Source organism: Carcharodon carcharias, chromosome 8 (assembly GCF_017639515.1).
Source record: "Carcharodon carcharias isolate sCarCar2 chromosome 8, sCarCar2.pri, whole genome shotgun sequence".
NCBI lineage: Eukaryota > Metazoa > Chordata > Chondrichthyes > Lamniformes > Lamnidae > Carcharodon > Carcharodon carcharias.
In genome coordinates, this window is record NC_054474.1 from 148,241,752 (window position 1) to 148,258,822 (window position 17,071).

At 50.2% G+C, this 17,071-nt stretch overlaps 1 protein-coding gene across 1 annotated transcript in view; it reads right to left on the reverse strand.

Annotated features, from left to right (window-relative positions):
- The window catches only part of LOC121280840 (neurogenic locus notch homolog protein 1-like), a 100,436-nt gene that overhangs the window by 56,346 nt on the left and 27,019 nt on the right, over positions 1-17,071 (reverse strand). Inside the window, exons 3-4 of the mRNA XM_041193116.1 lie at positions 4,282-4,547; positions 3,449-3,787 (exon numbers count right to left, since the gene is read on the reverse strand). Of these exons, the coding sequence (XP_041049050.1) occupies positions 3,449-3,787; positions 4,282-4,547 (605 nt within the window). The remainder of the gene's footprint in view (positions 1-3,448; positions 3,788-4,281; positions 4,548-17,071) is intronic.

Genomic DNA, 17,071 nt, shown 5'->3' on the forward strand with positions numbered 1-17,071 from the left:
TATTCACCTCAGCCACATTCTCACCACTCTCTGGGTGAAGAAGTTTCTCCTGAATTTCCAATTGGATTGATCAGTGACTATGAATATTGATTGCCCCAAGTTTTGCGTAAGAACATAAATCAGAGCAGGAGGAGACCATTCAGCCCCTTGAACCAGCTTCACCAAAGATCAAGGCTAATCTTTTATTCCAACTTCACTTTCCCACCCAGTCTCCATTTCCCTTAATCCCCTCAGTGCTCAAACACCTACCAATTTCAAGTCTTGAACATGCTCAATGATTGAGCATCCACAACCCTCTGGGGTAGAGAATTCCAAAGATTCACCTCCCTCTCAGTGAAATAATTTCTCCTCTGCTCAGTCCTAAATGTTCGACCCCTTATTCTGAGACTGTGCCCCCGTGTTCTAGACCCCCTCCCCCCTCCACCCCCAGCCAGGGGAAACAATCTCTCAGCATCTGCCCTGTCAAGGAAACCTGCCACCCTTACCCAGACAGGCCGATGTGTGGCTCCAGTCCCATCACCGTTAACCTTGATCTGAAGCGGCCTAGCCTAGCAAGCCAATCAGTCATCCGGCTAATAAAAGTGACCTTGCCAGCCATGCACACATCCCATTAATGAATTCATAAAAGGGCTTGCATGAGGGAATATGCAGATTCATGTTCTGTAAATATGTCTTGATTTAAATTGACCTTTCTCTCCCAGAGACCGACTCACTCGTAGCATATTTACAGAAGTTTCCGGTTTTATTTGTGTGTGTGTGTATTTAAAGTTAGAATCAGACAGAGCCAGGAACAAGGTAAGGAAGCTGGGTACAGCTGATTATACAGCTCTCCCAAAGAAGGCTTCACTTGTTCCACTAGGCCGCTCCTTGCCTAGAGACTGTGTGAAAGATTCCCGAACTATCTCCACCTCAGATACACTCTGGGTTTCTTCAGAACAGACAGATTAAATATTAAAAATCAAGAGATTTAAAACTAAACTTAATTTCAGCTCGTAAGGGAATAATAATTTGGGTCTGTTACTAACAGGAAACTGTTATCCACAGAGCTCAGAAACAGGAAGTTAAATTGTCAAAGCCCAAACTTCCTGCGATTTATATATTTAACCTTTGATTGAAATGTTCAAACACCTTCCTCGCTGTGGGTTGGTATAACTCAGCTCTGTCCCTCAGTTCCTGTCCCTCTCTCTCAACTGGAGTCCACCTGGCTCCTGCCTGACTATCCCCCCCACCCCACAATAGGCAATCACTTTTGAGATCATATCTCCTTCTCGTTCTAGGAACATATGAACAGGGGGAGGCCATTCAGCCCATCAAGCCTGCTACAGACAAACACCAGGCTTGTTCTACCATTTGATCGCAGTTGATCTGCACCTTAACTCGACCCACCCTGGTTCTAAATACTCGCCCAACAAAAATCTATTGAAATTTTCAGTCAGCTCACAACCCCCCACCACCACCCCCTGCCACCCCTACCACACCCCAACACCCCACCAACCTCAACAGCTTTTGTGGGGAGAGTGATTTCCCTTCCCAGATTTCCCTGCGTGTGAGGGAGTGCTTCTTGACATTAGCCCTGAACGGCTTGACTCTCGTTTTAAGGTTCCGCCCCCTTGTTCTGGATTTCCGCCCCCCCACCCCGCTATCCACCGAAACCAGGGGAGCTAGTTTCTCTCTGTCGACCCCATCAAATCACTGAATCTTCTTAAACAGATTTCTCTCTGTCCAGTATTATTCCCCCCCACCGGCTTTGAACATCAACTCCCGTAAAATGTTTCAATAAAACTGTTATCTCAGAAGAGCGGATTTCCTTCAATTCTAATTCGGCAAAGCTAGCCAACAACAATAACAAAAGCTTAGATTTACATAGCGCCTTTAAAGCAATAAAAATGTCCCAAGGTGCTTCACACAGTGGTGTTATCAAACAACATTTGACACGAGGGACAAGAGCAAATATGAGGGCAAGTGACCAAAAACTTGCTCATTTTAAGGAGTGTCTTGAAGGAGGAGAGAGGCAGAGAAGTTCAGGGAAGGAATTTCAAAGCTTAAGACCCAGGCATCTAAAGACATGGCCCCCAATGGTGGTATGATTAAAATCGGGGGCGGGGGGGATGATGCTCAGGAGCGCAGAGATCTTGGAGGGATGCGGGGCTGGAGGAGATTCCAGGGATGGGGAGGGGGTGGGGATTTGAAAACAAGGATGGGAGTTTCGCTGGAGGGGGTGCCAGTGTAGGTCAGTGGGCACAGGGGGGGTGACAGGTGAACAGGGCTCGGTGTAAGTTTCGGATAGGTTGAAGCTGAGCGAGTTGAAGCTGGCCCAGGGAGCGTTGGGATAGTCGGGGAGGCTGGAAGAAAGGAAAGCATGGAAGTATGGCCAAGGTGAGTAGGTGTGCGGGGGGTGCGGTCACAGGACAGCCAACTCCAACAAGCCTCAGTCAGGAAGGTTTATAGTTGACCTTAGTCACTCAGTGTCCGAGTGGAGGTAGGGAACATTTTTTTTTACAGAGCACCTATTACATGAAGGAACAGTAGGAGCAGATTCAGTAATAAATTTCAAACGGAAAGAAAATAAATACTTGAAAAAGTGAAATTTGCCTGGGCTACGGGGAGAAAGAATGAGGGGATGGGGGTGTGGGTGGGATCACTTGGATAGCTCTGTCAAAGAGTCAGCACAGGAACGATGGGCTGAATGGCCTCCCTCCGTGCTCATTGGGAACAGGGTGAAAATTAAGAGAAAAGGATTTTATATTAAATGAAAGTGCCTCTTTATGATGAATTTTGGGGGTTGGGCAGATAAACAAGAGAGTTTATCAAAACTTTAGGCTGGAAAATAAACAAGACAGGTTCCCTTTGCTGAGCAGCTGCTGCTCTCAAAGCAAGAAACGTTTGTGACTGAATCTCCCTGTCCCATTGCCACACTGGTCAATGTTTCACACTGTCTGAACCCGTAACCATGGGTGGGGGGGGGTTGGTGTGGGACAGATAGGGGGAGGGGGAAGGTGGGGGGAGGGGGAAGGTGGGGGGAGGGTACCCAGCTCAGACGGCAGCTGGAGACGGGACAGGAGGCAGCTGCCCAGATGTTTCCTCTGAGATTAGCAGCTTCAGCCACAGAGCACTGGGATGACAGGATCCACCCCATTCCCCACAATCACTCCAACACAACACAGATTCTCAAACATTAAACTTGTCTCCTCTCAAAGCTAGTCTTCGATTCGACATATAAACCACACCCACCCCCCAAACCCCTCGATTAGATTCCAGTCTGTAACTCACTCCCGGGTATCTGTTATTCTATATATAAACCACCCTGAACCCCTCGATTAGATTCCAGTCTGTAACTCACTCCCGGGTATCTGCTATCCTATACATTAAGCACATGTTTAGATCACGGACTGGCAGAGAGGTGATGCATGGGCTGGTGCAGCAGTACTGCAGGCAGCGAGACACTTACCTGGGAGGCAGGTACAGTCATACAGAGCATCCCCCAGCTGCTGACAGGTCCCTCCGTTCTGGCAGGGCGAGGGCGAACAGGGCACGTAGAGACTCTCACAGCTGCGGCCGGTGTACTCGGGTGGACAGGTACACTGATAGGAGCCAATCTGGTTAAGGCAGGTTCCCCCATTACGGCAGGGCGAGGGGTTAACTCCACACTCATTGATGTCCTGCTTACAGATGGGGCCATGGAATCCAGGCATGCACTTGCAGATGTAGTGATGTTCAAAAGCCACACACTGACCTCCATTGGCACAGGGGTTGGATGCACATGGGTCAGCCTGTTGGCACTGCTTACCTGGCAGCAGGATAAAGCATCTATTTAGTTCAAAACCAAGTGGCACTGACCACAATGGCTCCCAATCCAACCACAGTCTGTGTTCACTCTCAGTGTGTGTGGAACACATACCCCAGTGAGAGTCAGTGTCTGTGGGACCCGTACCCCAGTGACAGTCAGTGTGTGTGGGACCCGTACCCCAGTGAGAGTCAGTGTGTGTGGAACTGTACCCCAGTGAGAGTCAGTGTGTGTGGGACCCGTATCCCAGTGAGAGTCAGTGTGTGTGGGACCCGTAAGCCAGTGAGAGTCAGTGAGTGTGGGTCCCATACCCCAGTGAGAGTCAGTGTGTGTGGGACCCGTACCCCAGTGAGAGTCAGTGAGTGTGGGACCCGTACCCCAGTGAGAGTCAGTGTGTGTGGGACCCGTACCCCAGTGAGAGTCAGTATGTGGGTGACCCATAGCCCAATGAGTGTTAGAGTGCAGAGACCCTTCTGGTGTGTATCAGATTAACCTACCTGCCCAGCCTGGGGGGCAGCGACACTTGTACTCCTGCAGGCTGTTTACGAGTTGGCAGCTGCCCCCGTTTCGGCAGGGGTTGCTGAGACAAGCGTTGTCGAGGGGTGTGAGACACAGACGGTCCATGAATCCCAGCTGGCATGTGCAGGCATAGTCCACAGTCTGGCCATGTACAACAGAACTGCAGGTGCCCTCGTTCTTGCAGGGTGAGCTGAGGCACGGGTCAGGGAACTGACATCGGTCTCCAACATAGCCCGCACTGCACCTGAACAGAGAGAGAGGGGAAAGAGAGAGAGAGACAGAGAGAGACAGAGATGGAGTGAGAGATAGAGAGAGAGGCAGAGAGAGAGAGAGAGAGACAGAGAGAGAGAGAGAGAAAGGCAGAGAGACAGAGAGAAAGGCAGAGAGACAGAGAAAGAGGGGCAGGCAAAGAGCGAGAGAGAGAAAGATAGAGAGAACAAAAGGAGAGAAACAGAGATACAGAAGATAGAGGGAGACAAACAATGAAACAGACAAGAGAAACACAGAGAGACAGAGTGAGGTAGTGCGACAGAGTGAGATAGAGGGAGCAAGGAAAGAGGGAGAGCGGGAGACAGTGAGAAAGGGAGAGAGTGAGAAGAGGGTGAAAGCAAGAACAGAGAGAGAGAGAGAGAGAGAGAAAGAGAGAGAGAGAGAAAGAGAGAGAGGAAACAGCTGGTTACCACCCAGGTCAAATACATCATCTATATATTGTATTTCAAACAATAACAGCAAAACAGATGATCGCAGTAAGAAGCTGCATTTCTACAGCTTCTGTAACATGGCAAAACACCACAAGGCACAGTAATGGAAATCAGACAAAATTTGATGCTGAACCACATAAGGAGAGCTTAGGACAGGTGACCAAGAGCTTGGTCAGAGAGTGCCCTAATGAAGGAAGGTGAGGTAGAGAGGCGGAGAGGTTTAGGGAGGGAATTCCAGAGCTTGGGGCCCAGGCAGCTGAAGGCACGGCCACCAATGGTGGAGATTAAAATCAGGAATGCTCAAGAGGTCAGAATTAGCAAAGTGCAGAGATCTCAGCGATTGTAGGGCTGAAGGAGGTAGTGGGGGACGAGGCCGTGGAGGGATTTGAAAACAAGAATGAGAATTTTTGAACCAAGGTGTTGCTGGACCCGGGAGCCAATGTAGTTGATCACTGGGGGTGATGGGTGAACGGGACTTTGTACGAATTAGGTTACAGAGGTTGAGGGAGGGAGGAGAGGAACAATTGACCTCGTGGGTAGAGGTCAACGGCTGGGGACAATGTGGGTAGGGGTCAAGGGTCAGAAAAGTGTGACCCTGTGAATTAGGGTCAAGGGTCGAGGATCGGGAAGGTGTGACCTGGGATCAGTTCTCTCTCTTAGTAATTCCAGGATTGCGTCCTGCACAAAGCAACAGGAAGCTGGGCTTTTCATTGTTTGTTTGTTCCGAGCAATTTCCTCTCTAGAGGCGACACACAAACTCCCCCCTCCCCTTCCCCAACCCTCTCCACCTCGTTCTCCTCCTTAAAAAAACTCCCCAGTTAACCAAGCTCTTGGTCACCTCTCCCTAATAGCTCCTCATGTGGCGCAGTGCCAAAGTTTTATATTTGACACAATCACTCCTGTGATGCACCCTTGGACCTTTTACTACTTTAAGGGTGTCACAGGAATGAAGGTTGTTGTTGTTGCTGCTCCTTCCTGGTGACTCCAGGACAATCCTGGAGAGCTGCAGGTGCAGCTATCGTTCCCACGCGGAGGGAAATGTGAAGCAATTTAACAGCCAAATGTTTCTGGCCATTTCCCATGCATCATTTAGAGCGAGTGCAGAGATCAACTCCTGACAAACGGCCACCTTCAAACTCCCCCGAGGCTCTCGGGGTGGAATTCACAGGCTTGATGCACAAACATCGAACGTCACCTTCCCATCAAATAAAAACAAGTCACCGGCTGCCCCCCACCCACTGTCCTGCAGCATTCACACATGGCCAATGGCTCATCCTTGTAACACAGGCCGCAAGAGAAAACAAAAGCAGCACAGCCTGGACAATAAGGTGTTGGGAGACGGCTGTGAAATGAGCCCCTCTTCAAACCATCTGTTACCAGAGGACAACAGACTCAATGCTCATTGGCTATCCCGGAGACAAAAAGAAAAATAAGGGAGTGGGTCGTTAATCGAGCTGACAATTTTATTACCCAACAGAGGGCTTCATGAGTAAAAACACAGGCCAGAGAGAGACTGCATGAGAGCCATGGAGAGAGTGTGAGAAAGAGGGAGTAAGAGACAGAAAAAGTGAGAGACAGAGAGAGAGAGAGAGAGAGAGAGAGAGAGAGGGGCCAGAGAGAAAGTGGGAGATTGAGGGAGAAAGTATGAGATAGTGAGAGACAGAGAGAGAGAGAGAGTGAAACACATTGAGAGAGAGAGAACCATAAAGTGGGAGAGTGAGGGAGGGAGTGTCAAAGAGAGAGATACAGAGATGGAATGTGAGAGAGAGACTAGAGCAAATATGAGAGTCTGAGACAGTCTCAGAGACAAAGAGCAAGAGAGAGAAGAGCAAAAGACAGAGAAAGAGAGAGCAAGAGAAAGAGACAGAGAGAGTGCACAAGACAATGAGAGGGATAGATGGTGAGAGACAGAGTGGGAGACAGAGAGAGAAGCGAAGGCTTATTCTCTGTATTCAGCTGCAAAGTGGAAGCTATCTGTCTTTCAACTCACTCAATTCAAACTGACTTCCCTCCCATCGTCCCCTCCCCTCCCTCACTCTGGGTTAAAACAAAATTGTCGGGATGCAAACTGTGTCATAGGAGCTAAAACAGTCAGACTGATCCTCCCCAGGCGCTCATGGATATGAATCCTCATTCCTGAGATTTGAACCCCATAATCCAGGCTGACACTCTTCAAGCCAGTAAAATTGAGAAAATGGGGCAGCCAAACTGTGCACAGCAAGCTCCCATAGGTAGCAAGGTGATAAATGGCCAGAAAATCTATTTTTTATAGTGATGTTGGTAAAAGGATTGGCCCTGAGACTGATGGATTTTTGCTGAGTAGGGGTTATGGAGCCAAGGTGGACAAAGGGAGTTCAGATCAACAATGATCTAATGAATGATAGAACAGGCTCAAGGGGCTGAATGGCCTCCACCTGTCCTTATGTGTCAGACATCTGGTTATATAGTGTGTTATCGTGTGTTGGAATGTGGTATAGCATGATATAACAGGGTTACATAGTATGATAAAGTGTGATATTGCAAGGCTTTTTTATTCATTATTTATTCATGGGATGTGAGCATCGCTGGCTGGGCCAGCATTTATTGCCCATACCTAATTGCCCTTCGGAAGGTGGTGGTGAGTTGCCTTCTTGAAAAGCTGCAGTCCAAGTGGTGTAGATACACCCACAGTGCTGTTAGGGGTGGAGTTCCAGGATTTCCAGCGACAGTGAAGGAACAGCGATATATTTCCAAGTCAGGATAGTAAGCGGCTTAGAGTGGAACTTCCAGGTGGTGGTGTTCACATCTATCTGTTGCCCTTGACCTTCTAGATAGTACTGGTCATGGGTTTGGGCGGCGCTGTCTAAGGAGCCTTAGTGAATTCCTGCAATGCATCTTGTAGATGGTACACACTGTGCGTCGGTGGTGAAGGGAGTGAATATTTGTGGATGTGGTGCCAACCAAGCAGGCTGCTTTGTCCTGGATGGTGTCAAGCTTCTTGAGTGTTGTGGGAGCTGCACTCATTCAGACAAGTGGAGAGTGTTCCATCACACTCCTGACTTGTGCCTTGTAGATGGTGGACAGGCTTTGGGGAGTCAGGAGGTGGATTACTTGCCACAGGATTCCTAGCCTTTGACCTGCTCTTGTAGCCACTGTATTTATATGGCTAGTCCAGTTCAGTTACTGGTCAATGGTAACCCCCAGGATGTTGATAGTGGGAGATTCAGTGATGGTAATGCCATTGAATGTCAAGGAGTGATGGTTAGATTCTCTCTTGTTGGAGATGGTCATTGCCTGGCACTTGTGTGGCGTGAATGTTACTTGCCACTTGTCAGCCCAAGCCTGGCTATTGTCCAGGTCTTGCTGCTTTTGCACATGGACTGCTTCAGTATCTGAGGAGTTGCGAATGGTGCTGAACATTGTGCAATCATCAGCAAACACCCCCACTTTTGACCTTATGATGGAAGGAAGGTCATTAATGAAGCAGCTGAAGATGGGTGGGCTGAGGACACTTATCCTGAGGAACTCCTGCAGTGATGTCCTGAAACTGAGATGACTGACCTCCAACAACCATCTTCCTTTGTGCTAGGTAAGACTCCAACCAGCGGAGAGTTTTCCCCCTGATTCCCATTTTGCTAGGGCTCCTTGATGCCGCACTCGGTCAAATGCAGCCTTGATGTCAAGGGAAGTCACTCTCACCCTCATCTCTGGAGTTCAGCTTTTTTGTCCATGCTTGAGCCAAGGCTGTAATGAGGTTAGGAGCTGAGTGGCCCTGGCGGAACCCAAACTGAGCGTCAGTGAGCAGGTTATTGCTAAGCAAGTGCCGCTCTATAGCACAGCTGATGACACCTTCAATTAATTTACTGATGATGGGGTGGTAGTTGGCCGGGTTGGATTTGTCCTGCTTTTTGTGTACAGGACACACCTGGGCAATTTTCCACACAGCCGGGTATATGCCAGTGTTGTAGCTGTACTGGAACAGCTTGGCTAGGGATGCAGCAAGTTCTGGAGCACAAGTCCTCAGTACTATTGCTGGCATGTTATCATGGCCCATAGCCTTTGCAATATCCAGTGCCTTTAGCTGTTTCGTGATATCACATGGAGTGAATCGAATTGGCTGAAGACTGGCATCTGTGATGCAGGGGACCTCCGGAGGAGGCCAAGATAGATCATCCACTCGGCACTTCTGGCTGAAGATTGTAGCAAATGCACTGATTGTGCTGGGCTCCCCCATCATTGAGGGTGGGGATATTTGTGGAGCCTCCTCCTCCAGTGAGTTGTTTAATTGTCCACCATCATTCACAACTGGATGTGGCAGGACTACAGAGCTTATATTGGATCCATCGGTTGTGGGATCGCTTAGCTCTCTGTATCACTTGCTGCTTGGCATGCAAGTAGTTCTATGTTACAGCTTCATACTTCATTTTTAGGTATGCCCTCCTGCACTCTTCATTGAACCAGGGTTGATCCCCTGGCTTGATGGTAATGGTAGAGTGGAGGTTCTGACAGGCCATGAGGTTACAGATTGTGTCAAGTACAATTCTCCTGCTGCTGATGGTACACAGCACCTCATGGAGGCCCAGTCTTGAGTTGCTAGATGTGTTTGAAATCTAGCATGGTGGTAGTGCCACACAGCATGATGGAGAGTATCCTCAGTGTGAAGGCAGGACTTCATCTCCACAAGGACTGTGCGGTGGTCACTCCTACAGATACTGTCATGGACAGATGCATCTGTGGCAGGCAGGTTGGTGAGGATAATGTCAAGTATGTTTTTCCCCTCTTGTCCCAGTCTAGCAGCTATGTCATTTAGGACTCAGCCAGCAGCACTATCGAGCCAGCTGTGGTGATGGACATTGAAGTCCCCCACCCAGAGTACATTCTGCGTCCTTGCCAAGTAATGTTCAACATGGAGGATCAGCTGGGGGAGGGTGGTACATGGTAACCAGCAGGAGGTTTCCTTACCCATGAGACATCATGGGGTCCAGAATCAATGTTAAGGACTCCCTCCTGACTGTACAACTACGTCTGCTGGCAGTGTCTGGGACTTTGTCCGTAAGGTATGATTTGTTGAGCCAGGCTGTTGCTTGACTAGTCTGTGGGACAGCTCTCCCAATTTTAGCAGTTTGATGAGTAACTCAGTTGCAGACCAGGTAAGGACATTAGATGAGTTAGACTTTTAATTTCCAATTGTTACTGAATTCAAGTTCCACCATCTGCCTTGGTGGGATTCGAACCTGGGTCCCCTTCACATTATCCTGGGTCTCTGGCTTAATAATCCAATGACAATACCACTATGCAACCGCCTCTTCCCTATAGTGTGATGTAGCATGGTTGTATAGTGTGATTCACTTTCATAAGGACCCATCCCTCCGTGAGAATCAGTTCCACAGCCTCTTCTCTTGAATGCAGCACACATATCAGAAAATTCCATCAGATTCCGCATTAATGAGATTCTCATTAGTTACTGAGGATGGAGTGAGAGACAGATAGACAAAGAGGGAGAGAAAGCAGGGAGTGAGAGGGAGGTACAGGGGGAGAGAAAGAGAGGGAGACAGAGAGACAGAGACAGAGAGAGAAAGAGACAGTAAGAGGGAGACAGAGAGGGAGGGAGAGTGAGAGACTGAGACAGAGACTGAGGGTGAGAGATTTGGTGAGAATGGGGGAGGTGGGGGAAATTACATCATCTGCTCCCAGTGTAAGGTCTCAAAAGCCTGGCTGCTAGCAGGTGCGCATGGTAATGAAGCTAGGAGCAGCTGCTGAGGCCCATGTCTTGGGGCAGCTCGATCTGAAGGAACGTGCATCAGACAAAAGAGAGAAAAAAAAAGAAAGGAATAAAAGAGTTTCGAGCTGGCCAATGAATGAATGGGATCCTCCCTCTGTGACCGCCACAAACTCAACATCTCCCAGGGCCTGAGCACAGGCTGCAGTACAAGCCTGATAGAGAGCACTGCAGGGTTGGGGGGGGGGGGCGGTGGGGTGGTGGTTGTTGTGTGTGGATCGACAGACTGAGGGGGTGAATAGATAGCCCAGGGGTGGGTGGTGTGGGGAGGTGGGGGGGGTGGTGTGTGGATAGAAAGACTGGGAGGGGGGGAGGTGCTGGGGGTGGGGTGCGGTGGGTGGATAGAGACCCCGGTGAGGGGTAAATAAACAGCCCGGGGCAGGGGGTGGGGGTGGTGGTGGATAGAGAGCCTGGGGGGGTGGATAGGGATCCCAGGGTGGGGGACGCTGGATGGAAAGATGGGGTGTTGGTGGGGGGGGAGGGTGATAGAAAGCCTGGTGTGGGGGTGGGGAGGGATGGGGCAGGATAACAGGATTTGAGGGGGTGAGGGGAGGGCAGGGTGCCATGTAGACTCTGTCACACAGTCAGTCTTTTATTTAAACACGAGTTGAAACTCCACTCAGCACCAAACCATCTACTTAATCTGACACCATCACGCCACAGGCACTCGTCACATTTCTCACTCAGCCCTCAAAACCCTTCGACCCCACAACCCCTCACCTCCTCGATCCCTCACCCTGACTCAGGCTGACTTTGAGAGTTGCTCAGTGTCCGAGTGGAGGGGAGAAAGAAAATTCTCGCTCACTTTCACACACACTGTCCCTGGAATCACAGACACACGCGAATGATTAAAAATAGACACAGCCTGCAAAATCTCTCATTTACTCAACAACATGCTCAAGACTCATTAAAGAGTCTCGTTTGGTTGACACTTTTCCAAACCACTCACTAAACCAGTGAGATTCTGACTGAAGCGACAGGAGGAGCTTCCAATGCAGCCTCAACAATTCATAAACTTCATTTTCTCTCTCTAAATTCAATTAGTGAAACCCATCCCCAAGACTTCCCCAGGTTGGTGGTGCACACTCTCTCTGACAAGGGTGGCACAGAACAGAAACTCCCAACTTCAATCCCCAGTTCATGTCAAATCACAGGCAGGAGGCAAGAAGGGGCAATGCAGTTAGTGTTTGTACAGCTGATCTTCACAACAGATCAGCAGCCTGGGTCACCGCCTGTGATCACAGTGATACTGTGTGAGTGTGAAAGTGCGAAACCATGTCCAAGTGATATGCTCCACAGTTAAATAGCTTGTAGAACACTCACTAACTCAAACATAGACTGTTGTGAGTAACCCGCACTTCAGTGAGAGTGTGTGTGTGGGACCCGTACCCCAGTGAGAGTCAGTGTGTGTGGGACCCATACCCCAGTGAGAGTCAGTGTGTGTGGGACCCGTATCCCAGTGAGAGTCAGTGTGTGTGGGACCCGTACCCCAGTGAGAGTCAGTGTGTGTGGGACCCGTATCCCAGTGAGAGTCAGTGTGTGTGGGACCCGTACCCCAGTGAGAATCAGTGTGTGTGGGACCAGTACCGCAGTGAGAGTCAGTGTGTGTGGGACCCATACCCCAGTGAGAGTCAGTGTGTGTGGGACCCGTATCCCAGTGAGAGTCAGTGTGTGTGGGACCCGTACCCCAGTGAGAGTCAGTGTGTGTGGTATCTGTACCCCAGTGAGAGTCAGTGTGTGTGGGACACGTATCCCAGTGAGAGTCAGTGTGTGTGGGACCCATACCCCAGTGAGAGTCAGTGTGTGTGGGACCCGTACCCCAGTGAGAGTCAGTGTGTGTGGGACACGTACCCCAGTGAGAGTCAGTGTGTGTGGGACCCGTACCCCAGTGAGAGTCAGTGTGTGTGGGACCCGTATCCCAGTGAGAGTCAGTGTGTGTGGGACCCATACCCCAGTGAGAGTCAGTGTGTGTGGGACCCGTATCCCAGTGAGAGTCAGAGTGTGTGGGACCCGTACCCCAGTGAGAGTCAGTGTGTGTGGGACCCGTACCCCAGTGAGAGTCAGTGTGTGTGGGACCCGTACCCCAGTGAGAGTCAGTGTGTGTGGGACCCGTACCCCAGTGAGAGTCAGTGTGTGTGGGACCCGTATCCCAGTGAGAGTCAGTGTGTGTGGGACTGGAGGGGAAAATCTCATTCACATCACCACCCTGATCCCAAAATGTAAAAAAAAACTAAAGAACTGCGAACAGCAGGGTGTCTGGGACAGATGGCTCTGTGACCTTTGATCCCGAAACTAATGATAAGCTTGGCGTTAGCTTTCCCATCCTGCCAGAGAAGGCCGACAGCCATCTGCCACTCGTGAACGCGATGGGGGAGGGCAAGCAAAGCTCCTAGTCACTGAAAGGAGGTTGCATTGTGATGGAGGACATCTTCAGCAATGCACAGAGTTCACCGTCTATTCCCCCCATCCCAGACCCTCTCCCTTCCAAACCCCTGCCCCCTCCTCCCACCACCCCCACTTCCTCTCCGGTTTTCAACAGTGCTCTGCTTCTGAGCCTCCCTCACTCTGCACTTCAGCTCCCAGTTCCTAATCAGGAACCCGCACAGGTTTGATAATTTGTCACAAATCATTCCCTTAATCCTCACATCTCCTTCCAAGTCGAGGACGAGCTGGTGTTTAGAGTTTGCTCCCTTGCCTGTTTTATATTTTTAATGTGCATTTGCTCGAGACAGTACTGGTGTCTCCCCTCCCCCACTTTGTCTTCACTCTGCCCGAGCTGACTAGCTGTGTCAATGGAGTCACATTCATTGCAATGGAAGTTGAATCAACTGGAAAAGTTTCAGATTCCCGAAAGTTAATGAGGAATGAAAGCCTCAGCAGAGGTAGGCGGGCAGCAGGTGATGCAAAGCACCTGCCCTTAGGCTGCAGGGCCTAGCAAGGCCTACTCAAACCTGACGCCTGGCTTGTCATTGCTGAGCCTCCGGCTTTAATTACCCTCTTTTTACCCTGCTGGTCCCTTTTTCTCATTAAGTTTGTCCTCTGTCTTTCTGGTTCCCACACACAATTCCTGGTTCCTCCCCCACCAGAGGAGTGTATTGAAGCCGACTGCCTCCTCATTCTGAGAAGAATACAGGAGATTTGAATATATGATTTCCGTTCAATGGCTCTCACCCCCACCGCCCCCAAATTTCCCCACAGACACCAAATATCTGAGCACCTTTCCAGCCAGAGTTTAGGGAAGCTTAAAATGACAGTCCAGGAGGGATTTGGAAAAGGACCTCGTGCAAGGACTGGAGTTCACTCTGAAGAAGTCATTAACATTATAATGGATGGAAGTACTTGCATTTGTATAGCACCTTTCATAACACGAGGACATCTCAAAATACCTTACAACCAATTAAGTACTTTCCCGAAATGGACTCACTGTCACTGTCATAACACTGTCCTCGTGTTACGAAAGGTGCTATACAAATGCAAGTACTTCCATCCATTATAATGTTAATGACTTCTTCAGAGTGAACTCCAGTCCCTGCACGAGGTCCTTTTCCAAATCCCTCCTGGACTGTCATTTTAAGCTTCCCTAAACTCTGGCTGGAAAGGTGCTCAGATATTTGGTGTCTGTGGGGAAATTTGGGGGCGGTGGGGGTGAGAGCCATTGAACGGAAATCATATATTCAAATCTCCTGCATTCTTCTCTGGATGAGGAGGCAGTCAGCTTCAATACACTCCTCTGGTGGGGGAGGAACCAGGAATTGTGTGTGGGAACCAGAAAGACAGAGGACAAACTTAATGAGAAAAAGGGACCAACAGGGTAAAAAGAGGGTAATTAAAGCCGGAGGCTCAGCAATGACAAGCTAGGAAATGTGGCAGCCATGTAGGGCACAGCAAGCTCCCACAAATAGCATTGTGATAATGCTGTGTGCTACATGGGATAAATATTGACCAGGACACTGAGGAGAACTCCCCTGCTCTTCTTCAAATAACAGCCGTGGGATCTTGTACATCCACCTAAGATCGTGGTATTAAGGCCCACTCCAGTGGCCAGAGCACGGGCAACACTCTGAGTGCAGTACTGAGGGAATGCCTCACTGTTGGCGAAACAGTCTTTCAAATGATTGGCCTGCCGACCTTAATTGGATGGTGGACTCGGAATCAGCCCCTCGACTGGCTGCCTCTGGGTAGGTCGGTAGGTTGGCGGAACATAGCTACTGACCAGAACATGGTCCCAAAGCTCGAGAATCTACTCAAACCAGAATATTCTGTTCTTTGGGCCAGTGATATCCCTGTCCCTACTGATCCCTCTAACCATCCACCCTGTTCCTAATCACAATGCGCTCTCCCTCGCTCAGTCAGTGATCACCAAACACTCTGAACAAACATCGAATCGTTCACCCTAAGGTTCTGCCGGATTACAAAATGGAGACAAGCTGTGAAACCCAACTCACTATGATAGGTCAGGAGCAGTCTCAGCTCACGACTGTGATATTCTGATATCCCAGCAGCCCACTCATGCCTTCCCAAAACCTGAGAACACCCCTGGGGTAGGGGAGGAGCTTTACTCTGTATCTAACCTCATGCTTACCTGTCCTGGGAGTGTTTGATGGGGACAGTGTAGAGGGAGCTTTACTCTGTATCTAACCCCGTGCTGTACCTGTCCTGGGACAATTACAAAGAGCTGCCATGGGTAAGATTGACTTAACAGCCTGATGTTGCGAATGAGGTTACTGCCTCCCAGGCAGGGTTTTACTCACCCCACCACACTCCACTATACAGGGAGCCCACACTCAAACACACACATGAGGAGGTGCAGAGAGAGATTTTGGTCCATGTCTGTATTTGAGGGGCTGCGTGACTCTAGAGGGAGTAAAGAGGGAACTGATGGCAACAGAGAAACCACAGCGAGGAACAAGCCTTGCAAAAGTGAAAACAATTCTCAAATGAAAGAGGAAGATAAGAACAGATTTTAGTGAGACACCTCAGTTGGGATCAGAGTTCAGAGACTGGGGGTAGCAGGCAGAGAACAACCACACACACTGACTCTCACTGGGGTACGGGTCACACACACACTGACTCTCACTGGGGTACGGGTCCCACACACTCTGACTCTCACTGGGGTACGGGTCCCACACACACTGACTCTCACTGGGGTACGGGTCCCACACACTCTGACTCTCACTGGGGTACGGGTCCCACACACACTGACTCTCACTGGGGTACGGGTCCCACACACACTGACTCTCACTGGGGTACGGGTCCTACACACACTGACTCTCACTGGGGTACGGGTCCCACACACACTGACTCTCACTGGGGTACGGGTCCTACACACACTGACTCTCACTGGGGTACGGGTCCCATACACACTGACTCTCACTGGGGTAGGGGTCCTACACACACTGACTCTCACTGGGGTACGGGTCCCACACACACTGACTCTCACTGGGGTACGGGTCCCACACACACTGACTCTCACTGGGGTACGGGTCCCACACACACTGACTCTCACTGGGGTACGGGTCCCACACACACTGACTCTCACTGGGGTACGGGTCCTACACACACTGACTCTCACTGGGGTACGGGTCCCATACACACTGACTCTCACTGGGGTAGGGGTCCTACACACACTGACTCTCACTGGGGTACGGGTCCCACACACACTGACTCTCACTGGGGTACGGGTCCCATACACACTGACTCTCACTGGGGTAGGGGTCCTACACACACTGACTCTCACTGGGGTATGGGTCCCACACACACTGACTCTCATTGGGGAGTAGCAGGGGGCACCGTCAGAGGCAGCAACAGAGGAAACTGAAATAAAACGAAAAACGAAAGTGCCTCTGTTTCGATCATCAGGTCGACTGCTCCATTTCCTGTTTCAGGCCCCACACAATGGCTAGTGTGACTACATATAAACATCACAGCGAATCAAAGGTGGGAGCAGCCCCAAGTGGGTCCGGTGTTCATGTGAGGCAAACAGGTCTGGGGGTCCCCTCCCATTGCTCTCTGAGAGAACTCTGCTGATCATCTTCCAAATACCCACTCCCTGGATTTGAACCAATAATTCAGGCTGACATGCCAACTATCAGTACTGAGGGAGTGCTGTACTGTTGGAGGGTCAGTACTGAGTGAGTGCCGCACTGTCGGAGGGTCAGTACTGAGTGAGTGCCGCACTGTTGGAGGGTCAGTACTGAGTGAGTGCCGCACTGTCGGAGGGTCAGTACTGAGTGTGGGCTGCACTGTCAGAGGGTCAGTAGTGAGTGAGTGCCGCACTGTTGGAGGGTCAGTACTGAGTGAGTGCTGCAC